Source organism: Sylvia atricapilla, chromosome Z (assembly GCF_009819655.1).
Source record: "Sylvia atricapilla isolate bSylAtr1 chromosome Z, bSylAtr1.pri, whole genome shotgun sequence".
Classification (NCBI taxonomy): Eukaryota; Metazoa; Chordata; class Aves; order Passeriformes; family Sylviidae; genus Sylvia; species Sylvia atricapilla.
The window spans coordinates 11,223,593-11,242,252 of NC_089174.1; the positions used below are offsets into that span (position 1 = coordinate 11,223,593).

The 18,660-nt window shown below is 50.7% G+C and overlaps 1 protein-coding gene across 1 annotated transcript; it reads left to right on the top strand.

The window, feature by feature from the left end:
• The first annotated feature begins 14,076 nt into the window (after positions 1–14,076).
• On the top strand, positions 14,077–17,440 carry TRMT10B (tRNA methyltransferase 10B). Its single transcript, XM_066338568.1, has 7 exons — positions 14,077–14,247; positions 14,295–14,573; positions 14,727–14,879; positions 15,237–15,315; positions 15,618–15,685; positions 15,898–16,021; positions 16,779–17,440. The coding sequence occupies exons 1-7, from the start codon at positions 14,083–14,085 to the stop codon at positions 16,970–16,972; spliced, it is 1,062 nt and encodes a 353-aa protein (XP_066194665.1). The 5' UTR covers positions 14,077–14,082; the 3' UTR covers positions 16,973–17,440.
• The last annotated feature ends 1,220 nt before the right edge of the window (positions 17,441–18,660 follow it).

The following is an 18,660-nucleotide window of genomic DNA, read 5'->3' on the forward strand; positions in this document are numbered from 1 at the left end:
CAAACGGGGTTGAGTGCTCTTTAATAGAAAAGAGAAGTAATGTGCAGCCAGTTAATGCTGATGTCTTTATACAATTTGTGTAAACAGTTTTGATGGACGGCGAGCAGCGTTTTGTAGAAAGCGCCCAGGTCTCGCTCTGTGCAACTAAAAAGGATAAAAAAACCAGGCTGAGCCCTGAATGGTTCACTTGGGTGTGTGAGTAGGGAGCTGTGCCCTGGGGTACAAGCCCACTCTGGGGACAGCACCTCCATCCCCGAGGCTGGGCTCCCCCCGGCGCTGGCCTAGCACCCTTTGCCTGTCTCCCAAATCTCTTAAAGACAATTAGCAGCAATTTTTTTCCAAAGCTACTCAGGAAATGTCAGGGTCCCTCCTCCCCACAGAAGCCACTACTGTAGTGGATTGTGAATATTTTTCCTTAAATTTTTGTAAATATACTGACATAATATTTTTATAAACACGTTTAATGGCAATATGGCTTTTTTTTTAAGCAGAGTGTTCTGAGAGCATGAGAAAAAAACTAAAACCTCATTGGCAAAGACAGGTCCAGAGAGGCCTCCTTAGTCTGGTCCAGTGCTACAAGTGCAGGATACGTGCCAGCGAGGATGGGATTCATAACAGTCCCAGGCTTCAAGTCCAACGGCAGGACCATCCCCTCCTCTGGATGTGGGAGCTCGAGATAGTTAGGGATAGGCAGTCGGAAGATGTCGCGCTGTACGGGCAGGCAGAACCCCCCTTGCCTCCTCAGCAAAGGTCACTTGACCCCTAATTAGCCAATAACACCTAGTTTATAACGTAAGCAGAAGGAAGTGATGCAGTTAACACAAGTTATATAGACCCATGTAATGCAGTAATAAACGCCATTTGCCGTCCACCACACTGGTGTCTGTGAGCTGATGGCCCGAGCAGTCTGGGGTTGGTCGCCGTGGTGTTCCTGAACCAAGTCGCCACGCCTCAGAGGAGGCAACAAGTGGTGCTGAAACCCGGGAAATCATCCTGGCAGACGGGAGTCACCTGGGCGGGTGAAGCAGCGGCTGAGCAGCTGGTCTAGCTCGGTGAGGGGGACGCCCCTGGAGCCGCGAGGAGGATGGAAGCTCTCGTGAAGGTCGTATCTCAGATTCATAAGCAATGGGGAATTGAGTGCAAACTAGAAGATTTTACTCTCGCTATTGTGAGGTTGATGCAAATTGGGGTCATTGATCGTCCGGTGGAGGTGCTCCACCCAGAAATATGGGGTAAATGTACTAATGCTCTGGCCGAGGAAACAATGTCCTCAGGCTCGGGAAAGCATCTTAAGGCATGGGGAAAAGTTGTGCAGGTTTTGCAAAAGGCTCTGCAAGAGCAAGAGACCTGGAAAGCTGCACAGAACTGTCTGATGGTCACGCCTCAGCTGGGGGTTGGGGCAGCCACACAGACCACAGACGAAAGTGATTTTATTGAGTGTGAAAACTCGCAAGGGCAAAAGCCCCTTTTACAGCCTCAGAGCTCGGATCAACTTACAGAGGGAAAGGAGCAGGCACAAGTATGTTGGGGAGGGTTGGCGGACGAGGCCAAGAGCGCTGCTGTTAACTCAGGGTCCAAGGGGGCCTGGGAGAGACCCCCACCCTATGCACCGCAAAATGGCGTTGAGCTACAGAAAGAGGAGAAAGGCACAGCCGTGGCTAGAGGGAACAAAGAAGGTCTGTTAGATAATGTGGATACTTGCAAGCAGAATTCGGGGGAGAACCCAGAGAAGTACAAGGTCAGCTCAAACTCTTATTGGAAAGCATCCTGCAAGGCAAGAGCCGCCCCCAGCAGGAGGCGGGGTGAGCCGAGGGGGAAGGAGTGGCCCGACCCTAAGAGAAAGGGGCAGGGTCGAAGCCTGACAAAAAGGTACCGGAGCCCGGAAGCCTCTGTTCAGTCGACTTCCGACTCTGAGTCAGACAACAGCTGGGACAAGTGGTTTCGGGAGTGTTCAGTAGCTGACACGGGCTCTGACTCTGACAAAGAGACAGTGAGGGTAGATAAAATCAATAACCTTAATGCTCCTGCTTGGGTCAAAGGGAAGGAGCAAACTCCCCTCACGGACTGGAGGAAAATAACAGTAGCGTGTGCTGGCTGGGCCCCTTCAGCCAAGTTGGCCTTTCCAGTCCGAGTGGGGGGACAAGGCGGAAATCAAAGAACTTATTCACCAATAAATCCTAAAGATGTGCAGGGCTGGATCTTTGGATGCCTCCGTGACTCCTTCGCCACAGTGCCCAGAAAAAGCAGCAAATCATCGAGCAGCCCAACAACGCCCAAGAGTCGCACATCATTGAAGTCCAAGCAGCAACTACATCTTTGTGTAATCTTGCTTTTAGGATTCGTTAGCAAAGGGCAAGCCGATGCAAACCATTACCCTCATCAACCATTCAGGTGGGTCCTACGCCATCTTTCGAGTGAAAAGGTAATCAAAGAAACCATCACACCAGGCAGCCCATCTTTTGAGTTTAAGCTGAGAGACTTATTTCCCCCACAATTAGGATTTCCCAGTCTTGGTGATTTCACGCTGAAACAAACTTACTGGTGTCCTGCCTCTAACCCAGGTAAAAGTTACTGTAATTACCCAGGGTATGGATACTGTGGATATTGGGGTTGTGAAACAATTGTGACAAGCAATAGATGGCAACCTCAACTACCTGATGAGTTCCTGCAAGTCAGATATGCTCCCCAAAACTGTCGCGAACCGAAATTTAGAGCAAATAAGCAAATATACACACCCTTATACGGAATGAAACACACTTGTAAAAGCTACACAATGACCGTTTTGCAGCCAACTCATAAAGATTGGGAGACAGGCAAAGTGTGGTCAGTGTTTGTTCGCGCCTTTCCTGACTTCTGGGTAAACATTCAAATCATTAAGTTCCCACTGCCAGCACCCCAATCAGCCGGTCCCAGTCTGATCTTTGCAGTAACTAAACCCAAGAAAAAGTCCACACCAAGCCCCACCTTTAGCCTTACCACCTCATCCAACCTTGCAACCACGTATCAAATCTCTAAATCAACTCCTTACGATCCGTTTTTTAGCGTGTTAAATGCTACCTTTGCGTCCTTGAACCAATCGAACCCAAACCTTACTAGTTCATGCTGGCTATGCTATGACATGGAACCTCCTTTCTACGAAGGTGTTGCCCTCAATGTTCCTTTTAGTTACTCAGCAGAACCAAACCCACACCAGTGTAGATGGGACACCCTCTGGAGAGGAATCACTCTGAGTCAGATCACAGGCCAAGGTAAGTGCTTTGGCAATGCAACCTTGGCAAAGCAAAAAGGTTATGTCTGTACAGAAATTATCAAACTTAATAAATCAACCAACAAAAAATGGGCGATCCCATCTGCATCAGGAATGTGGGTCTGTCACCAGTCCGGTGTGAGTCCCTGTGTGTTCCTTAACAAATTTAATGACTCTGCTGACTTTTGTGTCCAAGTTCTGATTGTTCCTAGAGTCCTGTACCACCAAGAAGAAGAAGTGTACCGCCTTTTAGAAGATCCCAACCGGCTCCACAAAAGAGAAGTAATTACAGGCATCACCGTTGCAATGCTGCTTGGCCTGGGAGCTACTGGTGCAGCCACAGGTGTTTCAGCCCTCGTGAACCAACACCAAAGCCTTTCTCTACTGCAGATGACCATCGACGAAGACTTACAGAGAATTAAAAAATCCATTTCCTTTCTAGAGAAATCTGTTTCCTCGCTCTCAGAAGTCGTCCTGCAGAACAGGCGAGGACTGGACCTCTTGCTACTGCAGCAAGGAGGCCTCTGTGCTGCCTTGAGAGAGGGATGCTGTTTCTATGCAGATCATACCGGAGTCGTACGAGACTCCATGGCCGAATTAAGGGAAAGGTTAGCCCAGAGAAAAAGAGAGAGAGAAGCCCAACAGGGATGGTTTGAATCTTCATTCAACTGGTCTCCATGGCTGACCACCCTTGTTTCCTCTCTGATGGGCTCACTTACCATAATACTCCTGATGTTAATTTTTGGGCCTTGCATGCTAAACAAATTAGTGTCGTTTGTTACAAGCCATTTAGAAAAAGTTAACATTTTACTAGTAAACCGCTGACAGCTGCTTTGAAGTGCACTTATTACATACATTCTGTATTGCTTTTTTTTTAACATACTATGTAGATCTTACTAACTTTTGCATTTTTATAACTTTATATTTTGTATGCTTTTTTAAATAGTCATTGTTGGGGAAGATGAATCAGGGAAACCTTATAAATATAATTGCTTAGCAAAGATTCTGAAAATATGAAACTTATAATCGAAATAGAAATGAAAGCTTACTTTGAGTTGTAGGACACTGAGTCTTAGTTACTATATAGCCTGAAAACAATGGTATAGCTAGCTGAAGAAGAATCCCTTTTGATTGAGCAGAATCCTTTCTGCTGGCTAAGGGATCCAAAGGTCAATGTATCAAAACAGAAGTCTAAAGAGTAGTTTTTAGAGTTTAAAATATAACACAGTATGGTAATATAGTAGTTCTTATAGGCTGTACGTAGATTCTATAGCATTTTGTGTCTTGTGTTGGTTGGTCACTGTAAATCAGAATATTCATCACAAAAGAAGATATAATGTATTGTAACAAAGACCTCGCTCTCTTACCTCTTCCTCCTCTCCTTCCCCTGCTCTTAGCTCTCTTTTACCCTTCCTCTTCCCCCTATTCTTGCTCTCCTGCTGTCTTCCCCCCTGCCACTTTGCTCTCTCGCTCCCTTCTCACTTAGCCCACACCCTCCTGTTCTTTCTCCCTCTCTCTTTGGGACTTCCCTTCAGCCGAGGCTGGTGGCTGAAGGCAAGGCCGTTTTACCCACGACCCTTGCAATAAACCCACGTGTTCTAGAATATATAGGTTGGCAGAATTCCTTGTCCCAGCTGTCCACGGATTTGCCTACAGTCATGAGGGAGGGGGAAATGTGGCAGTTCAAGATAGTTAGGGAAAGGCGGTCGGAAGATGTCGCGCTGTACGGGCAGGCAGAACCCCCCTTGCCTCCTCAGCAAAGGTCACTTGACCCCTAATTAGCCAATAACACCTAGTTTATAACGTAAGCAGAAGGAAGTGATGCAGTTAACACAAGTTATATAGACCCATGTAATGCAGTAATAAACGCCATTTGCCGTCCACCACACTGGTGTCTGTGAGCTGATGGCCCGAGCAGTCTGGGGTTGGTCGCCGTGCTGTTCCTGAACCAAGTTGCCATGCCTTGGAGGAGGCAATATCTGGGGTCTGTTTCATGCTGGGAGTGTCTTATCCCCAAAATGTTCCCTCTGGCCCATGCAGATTAACTCAGTTTTCTTCCAAAATATTCTTTGTCCTTTCTGTGTTCCCTCAGGTCTTACCCCAAAGTTTTCTCTACCTGTCTACTACTGACTACTTCTCTTTTGCCTCAAAATTGCCAGCTCAATCTTGAATCTGCCTCATTCCTGGGGACCTGCTAGGACATTTGAGGTCCTGACCTTGGTCACCATGGAGAGACTTGCCCCAGTCACAGTGAGTCAAGAGATGGCACAGGGGGGCCACACCAGGGTCTGGGACCAGGAGGAGGGAAAGTGCATTCAGTGGGACATGTTTGGAACCCCAGTTTGTTCATGGAGAAACAGTCAAGAACTGCAGGAACACCCAGCACAGAGGGTGGCATTAATGCTCTGGGCTTGGAGAAAAATTTCTTAGCAGAACAGCTCTGGGGAATGTAAAATATACTCCTGAGACTGCCTCAGGGAAACACAGGTGCTCTCCTAGGACATAAAATTTGAGTCAGTGTTGCAGCTAACCCCATGGGTGAGGGACACAGCCCTCTGGCTTAATGGAACCAGGCCCTCCGTCCTGCAACTACACCACAGGATTTCCAATACAGGAGTTCCTGTCCTGTGGGCTCCAAGGGGTTTCCAAGAAGTGCTGCTTGCCTCAGTGCTCAGTCAGGTTTGTGCTGGACCTGACTGGACGTCCTGGTTTGTACTGGGGGTAGTTCATTACGTCCTGAGAGGTGCAGTGCCAGATTCTGCATTCAGGGTGAGGATAATGCTCATCATATGTGGGTATTGTGGATCCTGCTGGGCAGTGCTGACCCTGCCAAGGGCTTTTCAGCTACTTCTGCCCCAAGAGCAAGCAGGCCAGGAGGCTACAGGCAAGACAGCTGATCTCAGCTGGGTCGGCGTTAATTTAAATCCCCTCCCGTTACGTTCCCCCATTTTACATATTGAGCATATGTATATATGTGTGGGATGCAGATTTCCAGGCCATCAGAGCTGTCTGGGGGTGCTGCTGCTCATGACCTGGTAGTCACGATGGTAGACAGAAGATTAGTCAAAGAATTGATTTTTTTTTTTTTTTAAAGAATAAAAAACTCCTACAAGTTTTTTAAGGTAGGAAAGGTAGGAAAGCCTCCTACAGATGTGTAACTTTTACTAACAAAAAGCTTCAACCTATTTGAAATTATCGTAACCTTCCCAGCTCTGCCTTGGAGGGTTTTAGAATTATTACCATCAGACTATGTATTTATGGGTTCATAAGAAAGGAACTAAAAAAATCCCAACAGAAGACATCAAAATGTGCCATGAGGAGCAGTTGACTTCACCTTCCTCAACTCCTTTTTGCTGTCACCTCAGCCACGAGTCTGACAGGTAGCAGCTCTCTGGCCCACATTGGTGCTGCTGGCAGAGCTGGCTGCTGTCTACTCAAGGCTCAGATAGGCGCCTGGACCATCTAGCTGCATGGCCAAAGCCATCTCAGTGATGCCGTGCAGGCCGGAGGTGCCACACAGGTGGAAGCTGCAGGATTTGCTGGAGGGCAGCGCTGTGAGCTACCAGTGGTGTGAGCGGGGCAGTTGCCACCAGGCCAATGGCACCAATATCTGGACCCAGCGGGTGACTTTGTCCACATCCAAGCATGAGCCCATGCAGAGGGTGTCCAGCAAGAACCAGTCCTGATGTGTGGGCAGCTGGCCATCAGAGGTGTGCATGGAGCATGTCTGCCCTGGTAGCTGCTCCCTGGAGCACAGGCACTCCAGCACACACAGATGCACCTGGCTGGTGGCTGCTCCATGCTCTCTGGGATGAAGGAGTGGCCCAGGGGTGGCCTCAGGATGACTAGCAGGTGGTAGGCGCTGCAGGTGGTAGGCACTGCTCTCCCCCAGCAGGCTGCAGGCTTTAGAGCTGGTGTCTGTCCCGGTGGCTGGGTGCAGCTGGGGCATGAAGCCCCTCTGGGAGAGTGTTCGGCAGACCACGAGGAGCTCTTCCAGCAGCTGCTTTGTGCTGGGCAGGCCCTGCTACAGAATCACAGAACAGTTAGGCTTGAAAGTGACCTTTAAAGGCTGTCCAGTCTGACTCTGCAGCAATGAGCAGGGATGTTCCCAACTAGATCAGGTTGCTGACAGCCCGCTCCAGCCTTATCCTGGAGGTGCCCTTTGGTGATGGGGCAGGCACAGGCAAAGTGCTGCCACCACTGGCTGCCTCCACTGGCTGCCACACTTCCCTTGCCCTTCTCCTTGAGCTCCCTGACCTACTCCTCATGCTGATTTTCTCTCTGCTGCCACTCTTTTCCTGGCTGCTGACCTTCTCCTTGCTATTGACACTGTCATAGTCGAATTTCTCACTGCTCGCCTTCTCTATGGTGCTGAAATTCCTTCTCACAGCCTCCCTGCAGCTGGCAGAGCCACCAAACTTTCTTCTCCTGAGCAGCCAGCAGCCCACACCGAGAAGAGCAGAGCCAGGGCTGCTGCAGTGACCCAAGGCAGCCTCTGCTGTTGCCATGCAGGATAGAGCAGGGCTTCCATGAAGCCACTGCTCTCAGTCTCCTGCAGGAGCCGAGTCATTTCCTGATGCAGGTATTCTTTGTGCTCCAGCATCTTCTGAACTTCATCTATTTCCACCTGCAGATTTACCTTGAGGCCAGTGTGGGCAGCTAACAGTGCCAGGACGAAGGCCAGTGGTGGAGACAGTGGTGGGAGAAGAAAGGCTCAGCACATCTGGCTGGCAGGGAGCAGGGGACTGGGGGCACCTGGAATGTCCCAAGAGCCTCTCTGGGCACCTGCCACACTGAGAGGTTCAAGGCCTGGGTACAGTGCCCTGCCCTGAGGATCCCAGGTCTCACCCTGGGTTTAAACCCCCAAGATATCTTTCCCAGCCCAGCATTCCCCTGCATGTGCACTCACTGACTGCCAGAATCCAACTGCCCCGTGCTGCCCCTGGACACAGGTGCCAGTGTGACCTGTCCTCTGTGATGTCACAGCCAGTAGGACCGTGTCATCACTCAGCTGCCAAGCTGGTCATGCCCCTGCTCACAGCTCCCACTGTGACCCATGCCCTGGCATGTCACAGCCCCCAGAGCCACACCTCACCCACCGAAGCCCCAGCCTTTGTGCCAACTGCTGGCCTCAGTGGCTCCTGGGCATCCTCACCCTGAGTGCAGACCCAGCCCCAGGAGCCCTGCAGGGCACTCTGGATCCGGGCTGTGGACATCCTAAAGCTGTGAGGAACATGGGGAATGTAGCTGGATCTGCACTGCTGACCACCCCGGACTGCCCTCTAGGCAAACCTGAACCTCATCTGCTGCAACTGGAGCACGTCTACCCTGCTTGCCCATCCGGGAACATGGTGCTTGTACATTGTACACAGGCCCTCTGCAGGGAATGGCCAGCTTCCAGCTGATCTGGAACATAAGGGAGAGACTCATGGGAATCTCGGCAAAGAACATTTGCTTCTCAAGAGCTCTTAGGGAAAGAAACTCCACCAATCGCTATTTTGCGTGCAGAGGAGGAGGTGCTGGCAAGTGTAAGGCGCCATGTGTTGGCTTAGCACGGGCGTTGGAAACCAATGTGTGTGACTTGTAAACTGGATGACCAGATTGGCTAATTCAATACAGGTACACACCTCTGGGTCACACAGCCTTAAATTAGCCTAGGGAGCCTGATGACTTCCTTTTCCTTTAGACCTCGCAGGAGGTAAGAGGGGCAATCCCCGCTCTCTCCTTGCGGGAGGGAGGGCTGGGACGGCCTGGCTTGCCTAGACTCGAGCTTCTTTAAGAGAGGCCCATTTGGCCCGGTGACTCCCGGGCTAGTGGAGGGGATGAGCATATGCCCTGTGCGGGCCCCGATGGGTTTTTAGCAGCTGTAAAACACCCTACCGCTCCCCTATGGGGGAAAGCTGGCCCAGGCCTGGCCGGGCCGTGCCTCCGGGCCCCATCAGCCGCCACCCGGGCCCCTGATAACAGTTACACCAGAGCAGCCCTGAAATAGAACACTGTGAGCTGCAGCAAGACACAGACCCTGCGCAGATTTAACCCTTTTCTGGCAATATGAGGCTTTCAAAGGTTAACTCTTCAGAGAGAGAGAAGAGAGACAGTGAACATAAAGAAGACTCAGCATGACTGTCAGAGAGAGAGAGTGAAAGACTGATTAGAGGAAGGGTGTAGGAGTTGCCTGCTGGCTAGACTCTTATTGAGCCGTAGAATTGAACTCTATATGTTGATTATAATTTCAATAAATAATAAATAATTTTAATAAAAATAATTTTTAATGTTTTTAAGTTTAATAAATTAATGAATTTTAATAATAAAAATAATCATTTTTTTATGCCATGGTAAAGATAGGCATTCGGGGAGATGTTGCTCAAATTTGTGTGTGGATTTTGAGCAAAGGTGTTTGTGATGGACTAAGTGATGTTGGTCTTCTGAGATGCTTGAACAGAGAGGAGAAGCCCTCTGTAGGAGTAAAGAAGTGAGAAGACGTCTCGGTTGTTTGAGATGAAAAATCTTTTGCCTTTGAGTTTTACATCTTTAAAAGGTGACACCTCAGATGCCTGAGTTCCTGTGACCCATAAGCAGCTTGAGAAACTGCTAATGGGAAGAAATTTCAGGGAATCAGGGTCTCCCCAGGTGGCTACTTCTGTGAGAGGTGAAACCCACAGGAAAACTGTTTTAGGTTGTCAGTGGGGGAAAATTCCATGGTAAACTAAGGGAGACTCCTCTCCTAAAGAAATGATGAAATATTTTCAAATGGGGAAACTGACTGAAAATCACAGGTTTTGTCTCTATATTGTTTGTAGAGAAGTGAATGCTTGAGAGAGGAAGAGTTTTGAAAGTTTCATTTTTTTTTCCTTTCCTGTTAGTGTGTGTGTTAATAAAATCTATCTGTTTACTTTTAAGTTGAGCCTACTGTGCCTTTTTCCTCCTAATTCTATCTCACATCAGCAAAGACACTCAAACCACTACACTGAATCTGGCAAAGAGAAACAGGTGAACATTAAACCGCAACACCCATTTTGGGCATTGACCTGAGAGCTCCTGAGCCATAGGATGCCATGCATTGCTGTTCCCAGCTGCTTTGCTCATGGTTTTATAACCAGTTCTGGTCAGAGGCTGTTGTTGACAGGGTAGGAAAACAACCCACAGGAAGAGGGCAGACACTTGGGAATACAGAGCACAAGAACAGACCTCTGGAATGGTTCAATAGCAAATGCTCAAGCAGTGACTAGAGCCCAGAGCTGGTCACTGCCACCTCAGGGGCTCAGTCCACTGCTGGTTTGTGTCTGATCCTTGCTGGGCTCCCTCTGCCCCTTCAGCTGACACAGCCCAGGAAAGGGCTCCATGCTCTGGTGTTCACAGCTTGCTGCTGCCTAAATTCTTAGTAGCACTGACAGAGGTAATATGGAGAGTCGGTTTTTGTCCTGCCTGGAAACTTGTCCTTCAGTGCCGCTGTCAGAGATGATCCTTCTGTCAGCTTGGCACTGTGCCTGCTGCATCCTCATCCCTGTCCCTCCCATCAGCAGGGACTCCTGCACATCAGCACTCGTGCCATTCCACATCATGAATAGAGCAAGCTGTGTCCGAAGAGCAAAGATGGCATTTCCTTGGCATTCATAACAGACATAAGAAACAAGAGTCACAACAAGTGCTTCTTGGACACGATAGAAAATAGGACATTCATGTGAAATTCAAAGGACAACCCACTGCTGACATCTAAATTTGTCATCAAATGCATTGACAAATATATGAGTTTTAACTGGAGCTTAATTTGGGGTCCAGAAATGTCTTTCTGGACTAAATGTCTTAGTTTCAAAGGAAGGAAAACAAAGAGGAGCTTCACTGCTGTTGCCAAATTTGTTTGCGATTAGCCTAATCTTAGTTATTGAGATCATACCAATTACTAGTTCCAAGTGTTGCAGGACTTGTTTCCAAAAGAGCCTAGAGAGTGGATAAATTTCATTTTTGAAACATGAGAAGGAATGTACATGTTGTAAAAACAATTCTAGCTCTGCACACACAACTTCTCCACGGCGTTTTCACAGCCAGCAGAGGTGTTAGCAGTCCATGCAAGAGCTCTGTCCAGCGGCAGTCCAAAACACTGCACTGGACTGTTGGGCAATCTTTGGCATTGGGCATCCCATCATTAAGGGAAGTTTCTTGTAGAGCTATAAAGGCAATGCAACAGGATTGCAAAAGGTTTAGAGTGGGAAACCATGGTGGGAAAAAAGCAAACCAAGAATCATCAGAACTTGATACATTTATTCGGTTGCTCCAAGCTGAAGAAAAAGAAATGTGGTAGAAATCAATGAAATTTCTACTAGTAAAGGAAGTGTATCAACTCTGCCTTGCCTTGCAAAAAAAAAAGCAAAGGAACAGCAAAATATTACCAGGACTCATAAAAAAAAAAAAAAAAAGAAAAATACAGTCCACACCGATGCAGGGTCAGGCTGAGAAGCTGGCTGGATGGCGGAGTATTGAAATCACCGTAGCAAACACAGGAAAAAAATAAAAGCATTATCTGAGATGCTGCTCAAGCGAATTCATTGCTCCAGGTGGAGAAGAAGCAGCAGCCTAAAAACCCTAGAAGAAACCCAGCTCACGTGGCTAAAGCCCTCCCTTACTCATAGGCTATAGCACTTAGCCAAAGTTTTACAAGCAGCTTCACTGCCTGTGCCAAACACGAAATTAATTGGAGAAGACCTCCCTGAAAATCTGGGGAAAGCCATATAGGCAGGGCAGCATCGGCACTGGAAGGTTTTAACCTGCCCCTGCAATGGCGGGCTTTCTCTTTTGAAGCGCCCCACACTGTTTCACAGTAGAAGCACTCGCTGGGACCTGTCCATCAAGTAGTCATCCCCCATCTTTGTCCCTGGGGTCTCCTAACAAGAGGCTGAAGGCTTCTCTGTGCTACTCCTCTTCCTTTCCGAAGCCCATTTCCAGGTTGCCGCTTTATTACTTCATCTGCACTGGCCACCACCAGCTTAATCTTACTGTTCTGTTTTTTCTCATAATCTCTCCTAACATAAACCTTCTGAGCTTCCCTCAATAATTCACTCAAGTCTTTACCACTCCAGTCCTCTGTTTTGTCTAATTTCTTCTTTATGTCTGGCCATGCTTTGGTGGCACAACTTGCTTCTGATAGTTCTTGACCTGCATCAATTTCAACAACTCATGTTCCTGAGTACTGCTGCATATCCTTTCGGAGCTTCTGTAACCAGAGAATGGGCAGCTCATCCTCTTGCTGTTTATTTTCAAAGGCCTTTTCCAGCTTCTGCCCCTTTGGTGCAGAATACCCTTAATCATCAACCTTCTAGAGTCTGACACGTATTCCTCCCCTCAATTGTATTCTGATCCCAGGTAGGCCTCAGTAGTGGGAATTCCTCTTTCCCAGGGGTATCTCCCCTTTGAACATCAGGGGGGTTTTCTCTTTCCTAAATCATTATTCCTGCAATTTGTATCATCTGTCTTTCCTCTGAACTAAATCGAGTTCCCCGAACAGATTGCATTTCTTCCCAAGTGTAGATATTTGGGCCTAGAAATGGATTCAATTGCTCTTCCAGCCCCTTGCAACATTCTAGTATGATACTCATCTGCCTTTTAAATTCTCTTACTTCTGTACTAGTAGGAGATACATTCATGAATTCTAGTCCCCTTGGAGTTCCCCTGCACAGGCAACTCTCACAAGGGAAAGGGGGAACTATTTTCATTAACCGTCAAGGTGAATGAACTTTTGGAGGGTATTTTGGTATTATGACTTTGGTATTTGAAGGGGGAATGGGAAATTTTGAACATGGTTCTTTCACTGTGTTAGCACTGTAATTCACGTTCTCTGTGACAGCTGGTCTGTCCCGTTGTGAGATTTTAGCATCTCACTGAAACCAGCCCCAGCACAAGGGCCTGCCATTTCACAGGGACCAGTCCTGCTGTTACCATTCCTTTCCTGCTCAGCTGCTGCCTCTAAACTCAGAGCATTTGCTCTCTTATCAGGCAATGAAAAAAAACACATCTAAAACATAGATAAAAACAAGTAACAAACCAAAATAAAGAGCATAAATATAAACAAGGAAACAGAATTAACAATTTTCCTCCTCTTACTCCAAAACTTTTTTGGGCTGAAGCTAAATGTTATTTCATCTCTGGCAGGACTCTGCCTACAGATGAGATGGGGCTGTGGGAGAACCGAACATTTAGTTTTAGTTGCTGTCAAAATTTCTTGTATTGACAATTTCCTATTGTTTGTGTCTCTATTCTCTCTAATGACAAATGCCATTCAGTCAGTTCCTGCAATTCCAGCCAGAACATTGCGCTGGTCATGCAATTCTTCCGCATTTTCCAAATCAGAAGTAAATGTTTGGGATTCACTGGCTATCCAAATTACATTAGTTATCTGAATTCCACCTGCTTATCTCCATAGACACAGTGTAATGGACAAAAAAGGAAGAATAAGGATAAAAGATTTAGAATATACAAAACAAGCAGTACACGACGGAAGATAGAGGAGCATCCCTGGGAAGTCGTCCCAGACTGACCAGGTCTGTGGCACCTGTTGTGTGAACTGTTGATTCAACACAGCAACAAACAGGAAAACCACCTCACGACGAAACTTTTGGGGGAGCGCGTGAAACACTTTCTGCCACTGATAGCAGAGACAACCCTCACGGACCACCAGCGGAGCCGACCTGCTCGGCGGGGAGAACGGGACCCCAGCGCTTCCCCTGACCGTGACCCTAGCCCTAGCCCGAACCCGAACCGGAACCCGAACCCCAGTCCAACCCTAACCCGCGGGGGGACGGGCTGACCCGCCCAGCGCCCGCCCCTTCCGAGCCGGCGGCGCGATGGAGGCCGGGCTGGCGGCGGGGCCGGAGGCGGCCAGCGAGGCGGAGGCGGAGGCGGCGGTGGCGGCCGAGGCGCTGCGGCTGCTGCGGATCGAGCCCTCGGCCGCGGGCGATCCCGGCGTGGGACGGGCGGACGGCTCGGTGCGTGCGGCGGCGCCGCGCTCGGTGAGCGCCGCGCCGGGCCCCGCTGAGCGCCCGCTTCCTTTCCGCAGAGGAACGCGCAGCGGAAGCGGCGGCGCTGGCAGCGGGTTCTCGCCGCCCGGCGCCAGAAGCGGCGGCAGGAGCGGCAGCGCCGCCGGGCACGGCGAGCGGCGGCGGACGGGGACGGCCCGGGGGCGGCGCTGGGCGGCGGCCCCGCCGGGACAGTGCCGCCCTCCCTCCGCTGCGGGAGGGTCCCGGCTGCCCTGGCCACGGAGCGGCTGCTGGAGGCGCGGGCGGCGGGGCCGCGGCTGTGTGTGGACCTCGGCGTGGGCGGCAGCATGACCGAGAAGGTGCGAGGGTCCCGGGGGCTGCTCGGGGGAGTTGCTTGGGGGTCCCCGGACGGGCTGCGCTCCACGTGTGCCCGTCCCAGCTGCGGGCGGGGCACCGGGAGGTCGGCTGGACCGCCAGCCCCAGGCTCGGGGTGACCCCGCTCTGTCCCCAAGGAGAGTGGCCGCCTCGCCTCCCAGATCCGGAGGCTCTACGGGGCGAACCGCCGCGCGGCTCGGCCCTTCTGGCTGTGCCTGACGGAATTTGCGGCGGGGACGCCGATCTATGAGCAGTGCTTCCGCATGAACGACGGCTTCGCGGGATACCTGGTGAGGGTCTGGCGCGGGACTGGGGGAGAGCTCAGCCCTGTGCTCTGCATCTTATTTAGAATTAGTCAGTTGTTACTGCTCTTCCTTTCTCAAAGCACCCCGAGAACTTTTGATGAGGAGAAAATTTAATGGAGTTTTTAGGTGTGTCAGTCAGTGCCCAGAACAGAAACATTGTCCAATTGGAAAAGAGGAACCCCAGGTCACTGGAGATCTGTAGGATCGACAAGATTTTTAGCAGTTTGTGTGTCCAGAGCAGGAGTGTCAGTCCTGGGATGTCTCTGTGTCTGGGAGGGGGTTTTGTTCTGGCAGATGTACCTTAGGCTAATGGGCTGCTTCACTCTGTCTTGTGTTCTTGAGATGGATACAACTCCAGAGAGTTACCTGGACCTGTTTCCTTTGGAGGCCATAGTTTATCTCACTCCTGACTCTGAAAACGGTAAATATTTCACATGCTTTAGGCAAGGGAGAACCAGGGTAAAAGGCTGACTTATAGAAATTTCATTTTGAGGCTATTCCATGCTTCGGGCAAGTTGTTCCTCACATGGGCTGTCTCACACTGTATGAGACATGCTGTGTGCTCAGATCTGGTGCTGGTGGGACTTGTGTGCTCCCAGCCACAGCCCCCAGGGTGAGGAGGCTCTCCCCACTGCTGTCCTTGGGAGTGGGGTCTGCTGGGAGAGCACTGTCCTGCAGAATTGACTGTTTGTGGTAGTAAGCCAGTCCATGTCCTATTTCTAGTCCTTGAAGACATCGATCCGGACAAAGTGTATGTGCTGGGAGGGCTGGTGGATGAGAGCATTCGCAAGGTGCGTGGTGCCTGCCCCGTGAGCAGAGATGTCCCAGTGCTGTGGCTACCTCCACCATCCCTTTTTCCTCAAATTCTGCCTGGACCCAGCAGCGAGCTGGGAGAGGCTGCAGCAGCATGGGTGCTGCAAGCCCCAGGGCAGGTTTTGGCTCTGTGGCTGCTCAGAGCACATGTGTGAAGCCATGTGTCTGCACGTCCACGTGTCCCCTGCAGCAATTGACTCTGCGTCGGGCACGGGAGCAGTGCTTGCAGACAGCCCGGCTCCCCATCCGCGAGTACATGGTGAAAGCCCCCAATTCCAGGAACTACCACTCTGAGACGCTGGCCATCAACCAGGGTGAGGGGCTGCATGGGGGCTGGAAGGTCACATGGGAGTCTGGTGTGATCCAAAGGCTGGGTGTCATCCCCTGCTCCCGGGAAGCTGTGCATGAGGCAGGGGACAGTCGGGTGGAGAGCTGCTGTTGGGACAAGCCACAGAGGGACAGGACTTTTGAGGTCTGTGCCACCTCAGCCAAGTCAGACAGCGGCAGGAGGGGCGTTGGTGTCCTGTACTCCCATGGACTGGTACACCTGGTCACAGCAGATGATGTGCTTGTGTTCCTTGACGTCTGCAAGGTGAACATCTCTCTGTTGGTGACTGCAGAGGGGCTCATTACTCACACCAGCTCCTCAAAGTGTTTACACCTGACATGAGGATTATGTTGCCCCTCCATGGACCCAAGGCAGAGAAAGTGGCTGGGGGCTCTGTGTGTCCAAGGGGTGGGGTCTCCATGCCTGGGAGTGATAATGGGAGTACAGCAGGTGTGGCTCACTATGCGGGGACACTGGCAGATGGCACATGTCAGCCAAAACACTGATGGGGGCAACTCTAGTTGACACAGTCACTGTTTTACTCAGAGCTCCCAAAAGTCCTCTCCAAAATATCTGTCTGCCCCTAGGTAAGCTGCCTCAAGCACCAGCTCATCAGGTGTTAAGTAAGGGACCTTCTCTGGGTCACCTGTCGTGACCTCCCTCATGTTCAATGGGTGTGTGTAGAACTGCTGGCACCATTGTCACAGCGTGTGTGTAACTCAGCATCTCTCTGCTCCTGACAGTCTTTGATGTCCTGTCCACCTACTACGAGACGCGGAGCTGGCCAGCTGCTCTAAGGGCTGGAGTTTCTTCTGGAAAAGGCTACGTGCTACCAGATACAGCGGAACAGGTGGAAACACCCCAGTGCGCCACTGCTGCCCGAGAGAACTCTTTATTTTGTGGAGAGGAGCTACACAGGCAGGAAGCACCAGCATGAATGTGCACAGGAGACAGCTGTTCCCAGCAGTGTGAGGACTTTGTTGGAGCAATACCTTCTACCTCAGGAATGTGGTGCTGGACATCCCCCATGCCCCTGAGCAGGAAAGAAAAGCTGGTGGAGCCTGGTATCAAGTGAAAACTGACAGGAATTCAGTTTTGCTTCTTTGCAGCTGATTGTGACTCCTGCACCTACACTTGTTCTGGGATGCGGGGGAGAGCTTTAAGGTGTTTTCTGCATTTTATTGAAACAGAGAGTAAGGTGAAGTTAGGATTGCAAAGCTTATGGGCAAGAAAACCCCCTACCATGGGGCAGGATAGTGCTGCTCCTGAAGGAGATCGTGGGATGAGGAGCAGCTCCCAAGGGCGCTATATTCCAGCAGCTTAAACCCAGTGAAGACTTGGTGAGTTGCTGAAGCCTTTGGCTAGTTGTATGCATTTAACATAAAATAAAAGGTTTAGATCCCCATTTTGTCTATACAGTTACTGATGAATGGTACCTCATCACACCTGACATACACAGGTCCCTGACCCCTGTGTCCCTGCCGGGAGGTACCTGGGCTTGGCTGTGCCCTGCACAGAGCAGTGTCACATGCCACAGCAGGAAGTGTGTTTGGTGCAGCTGAGTCCATACATTACCTCAGCCATTGCTGCCAAAAGAACCCTAAAATCTCATGGCCAGTAGCAGCAGGACCTGAAGGTCATCTGAGGTAAGTTTGGTTGTTTTCATTCCTCTCTCGCAGTAAGACCCTTTCACAGCCCTGGGTGTGTCCAAGTGGGTGGGACAGTGAGTCTGCAGGAGCAGTCGGGGGCTGTTGTGGTTTAACCCAAGCCAGAGGTTAACCGAAGGTTAAGCCACAACAGGGGCTTCAACTGTGTCAGTGCTGCCCAGTGCCTGTTGCTGTGCCCTGGCGGCTCTTGGCTAGCTGGATGTGGAAATGATCCCCTTCAGTGTCCCCGAGCCAAGGGACAGTCCTGTCCCCACAGTGCCTGGGGCGAGGTGGTGCCGTCTCTCAAGCCCACCCATGCCCCTCAGCTGCCTAGTGCAGACCCCCTGGGCTGCAGCAGCAGCTCCCTGGGGAAAGGCAGCCACCCCCCAAATATCCCCAGGCTGGACCTCAGCAACGAGGGACTGGCCTCTGCCTATCCATCCAAGGCTACTGCAGTGCTGCCTCGCGGGAATGCTCAGCAAAACCACCTTCCAGCTCACACCTGGCCAGGGTGAGTCACACCTGCTGTGGAGGGGGCCAGGGCTGGTCCTCGCTGGGGGAGCCTGTGACAGTCCCTGCACAACTCTGGCCGCAGCAGAATGGTGTCGGGGCTTGCCCTTTCTGCTGGCAGACACAGAGCCGTGAACTCCTCTGATGGTGGGTGGGAGCGCATGGAGCCTGTCTGGCTCAGCAGCCAGAGGTCTGGAGGGCCTGTCTGGCTCACCAGTGCGGGGCAGCAGAGCAGCTGCTGACACAGGAACTGCATGGAGCAGCATGAGCAGCACTGCTGCCACCCCGGCTGGGATGACTCTCTCTGGCTAAGGAAAAACAGATGAATATGGGATCACTGTGTTCCCTCGGCCACAGTAGGTGGAGAAGAACACCCGGGGTCCTTCACATTCGGCCAGGGTGGGGTTTGATGTCCCTTTAGTTCAGAGTCTGCCTGGAGAGGAGAGTGAATGAAAGGCAGGCTTTGAAA

What these genes read in the sequence shown, in the direction of transcription:
- TRMT10B (XM_066338568.1), top strand. Translation starts at nt 14,083, where the DNA reads ATGGAGGCCGGGCTGGCGGCGGGGCCGGAGGCGGCCAGCGAGGCGGAG. An exon ending in GTGCGGCGGCGCCGCGCTCG is followed by an intron (nt 14,248 to 14,294) that starts GTGAGCGCCGCG and finishes TCCTTTCCGCAG; the next exon opens with AGGAACGCGCAGCGGAAGCG. An exon ending in TGGATGAGAGCATTCGCAAG is followed by an intron (nt 15,686 to 15,897) that starts GTGCGTGGTGCC and finishes TGTCCCCTGCAG; the next exon opens with CAATTGACTCTGCGTCGGGC.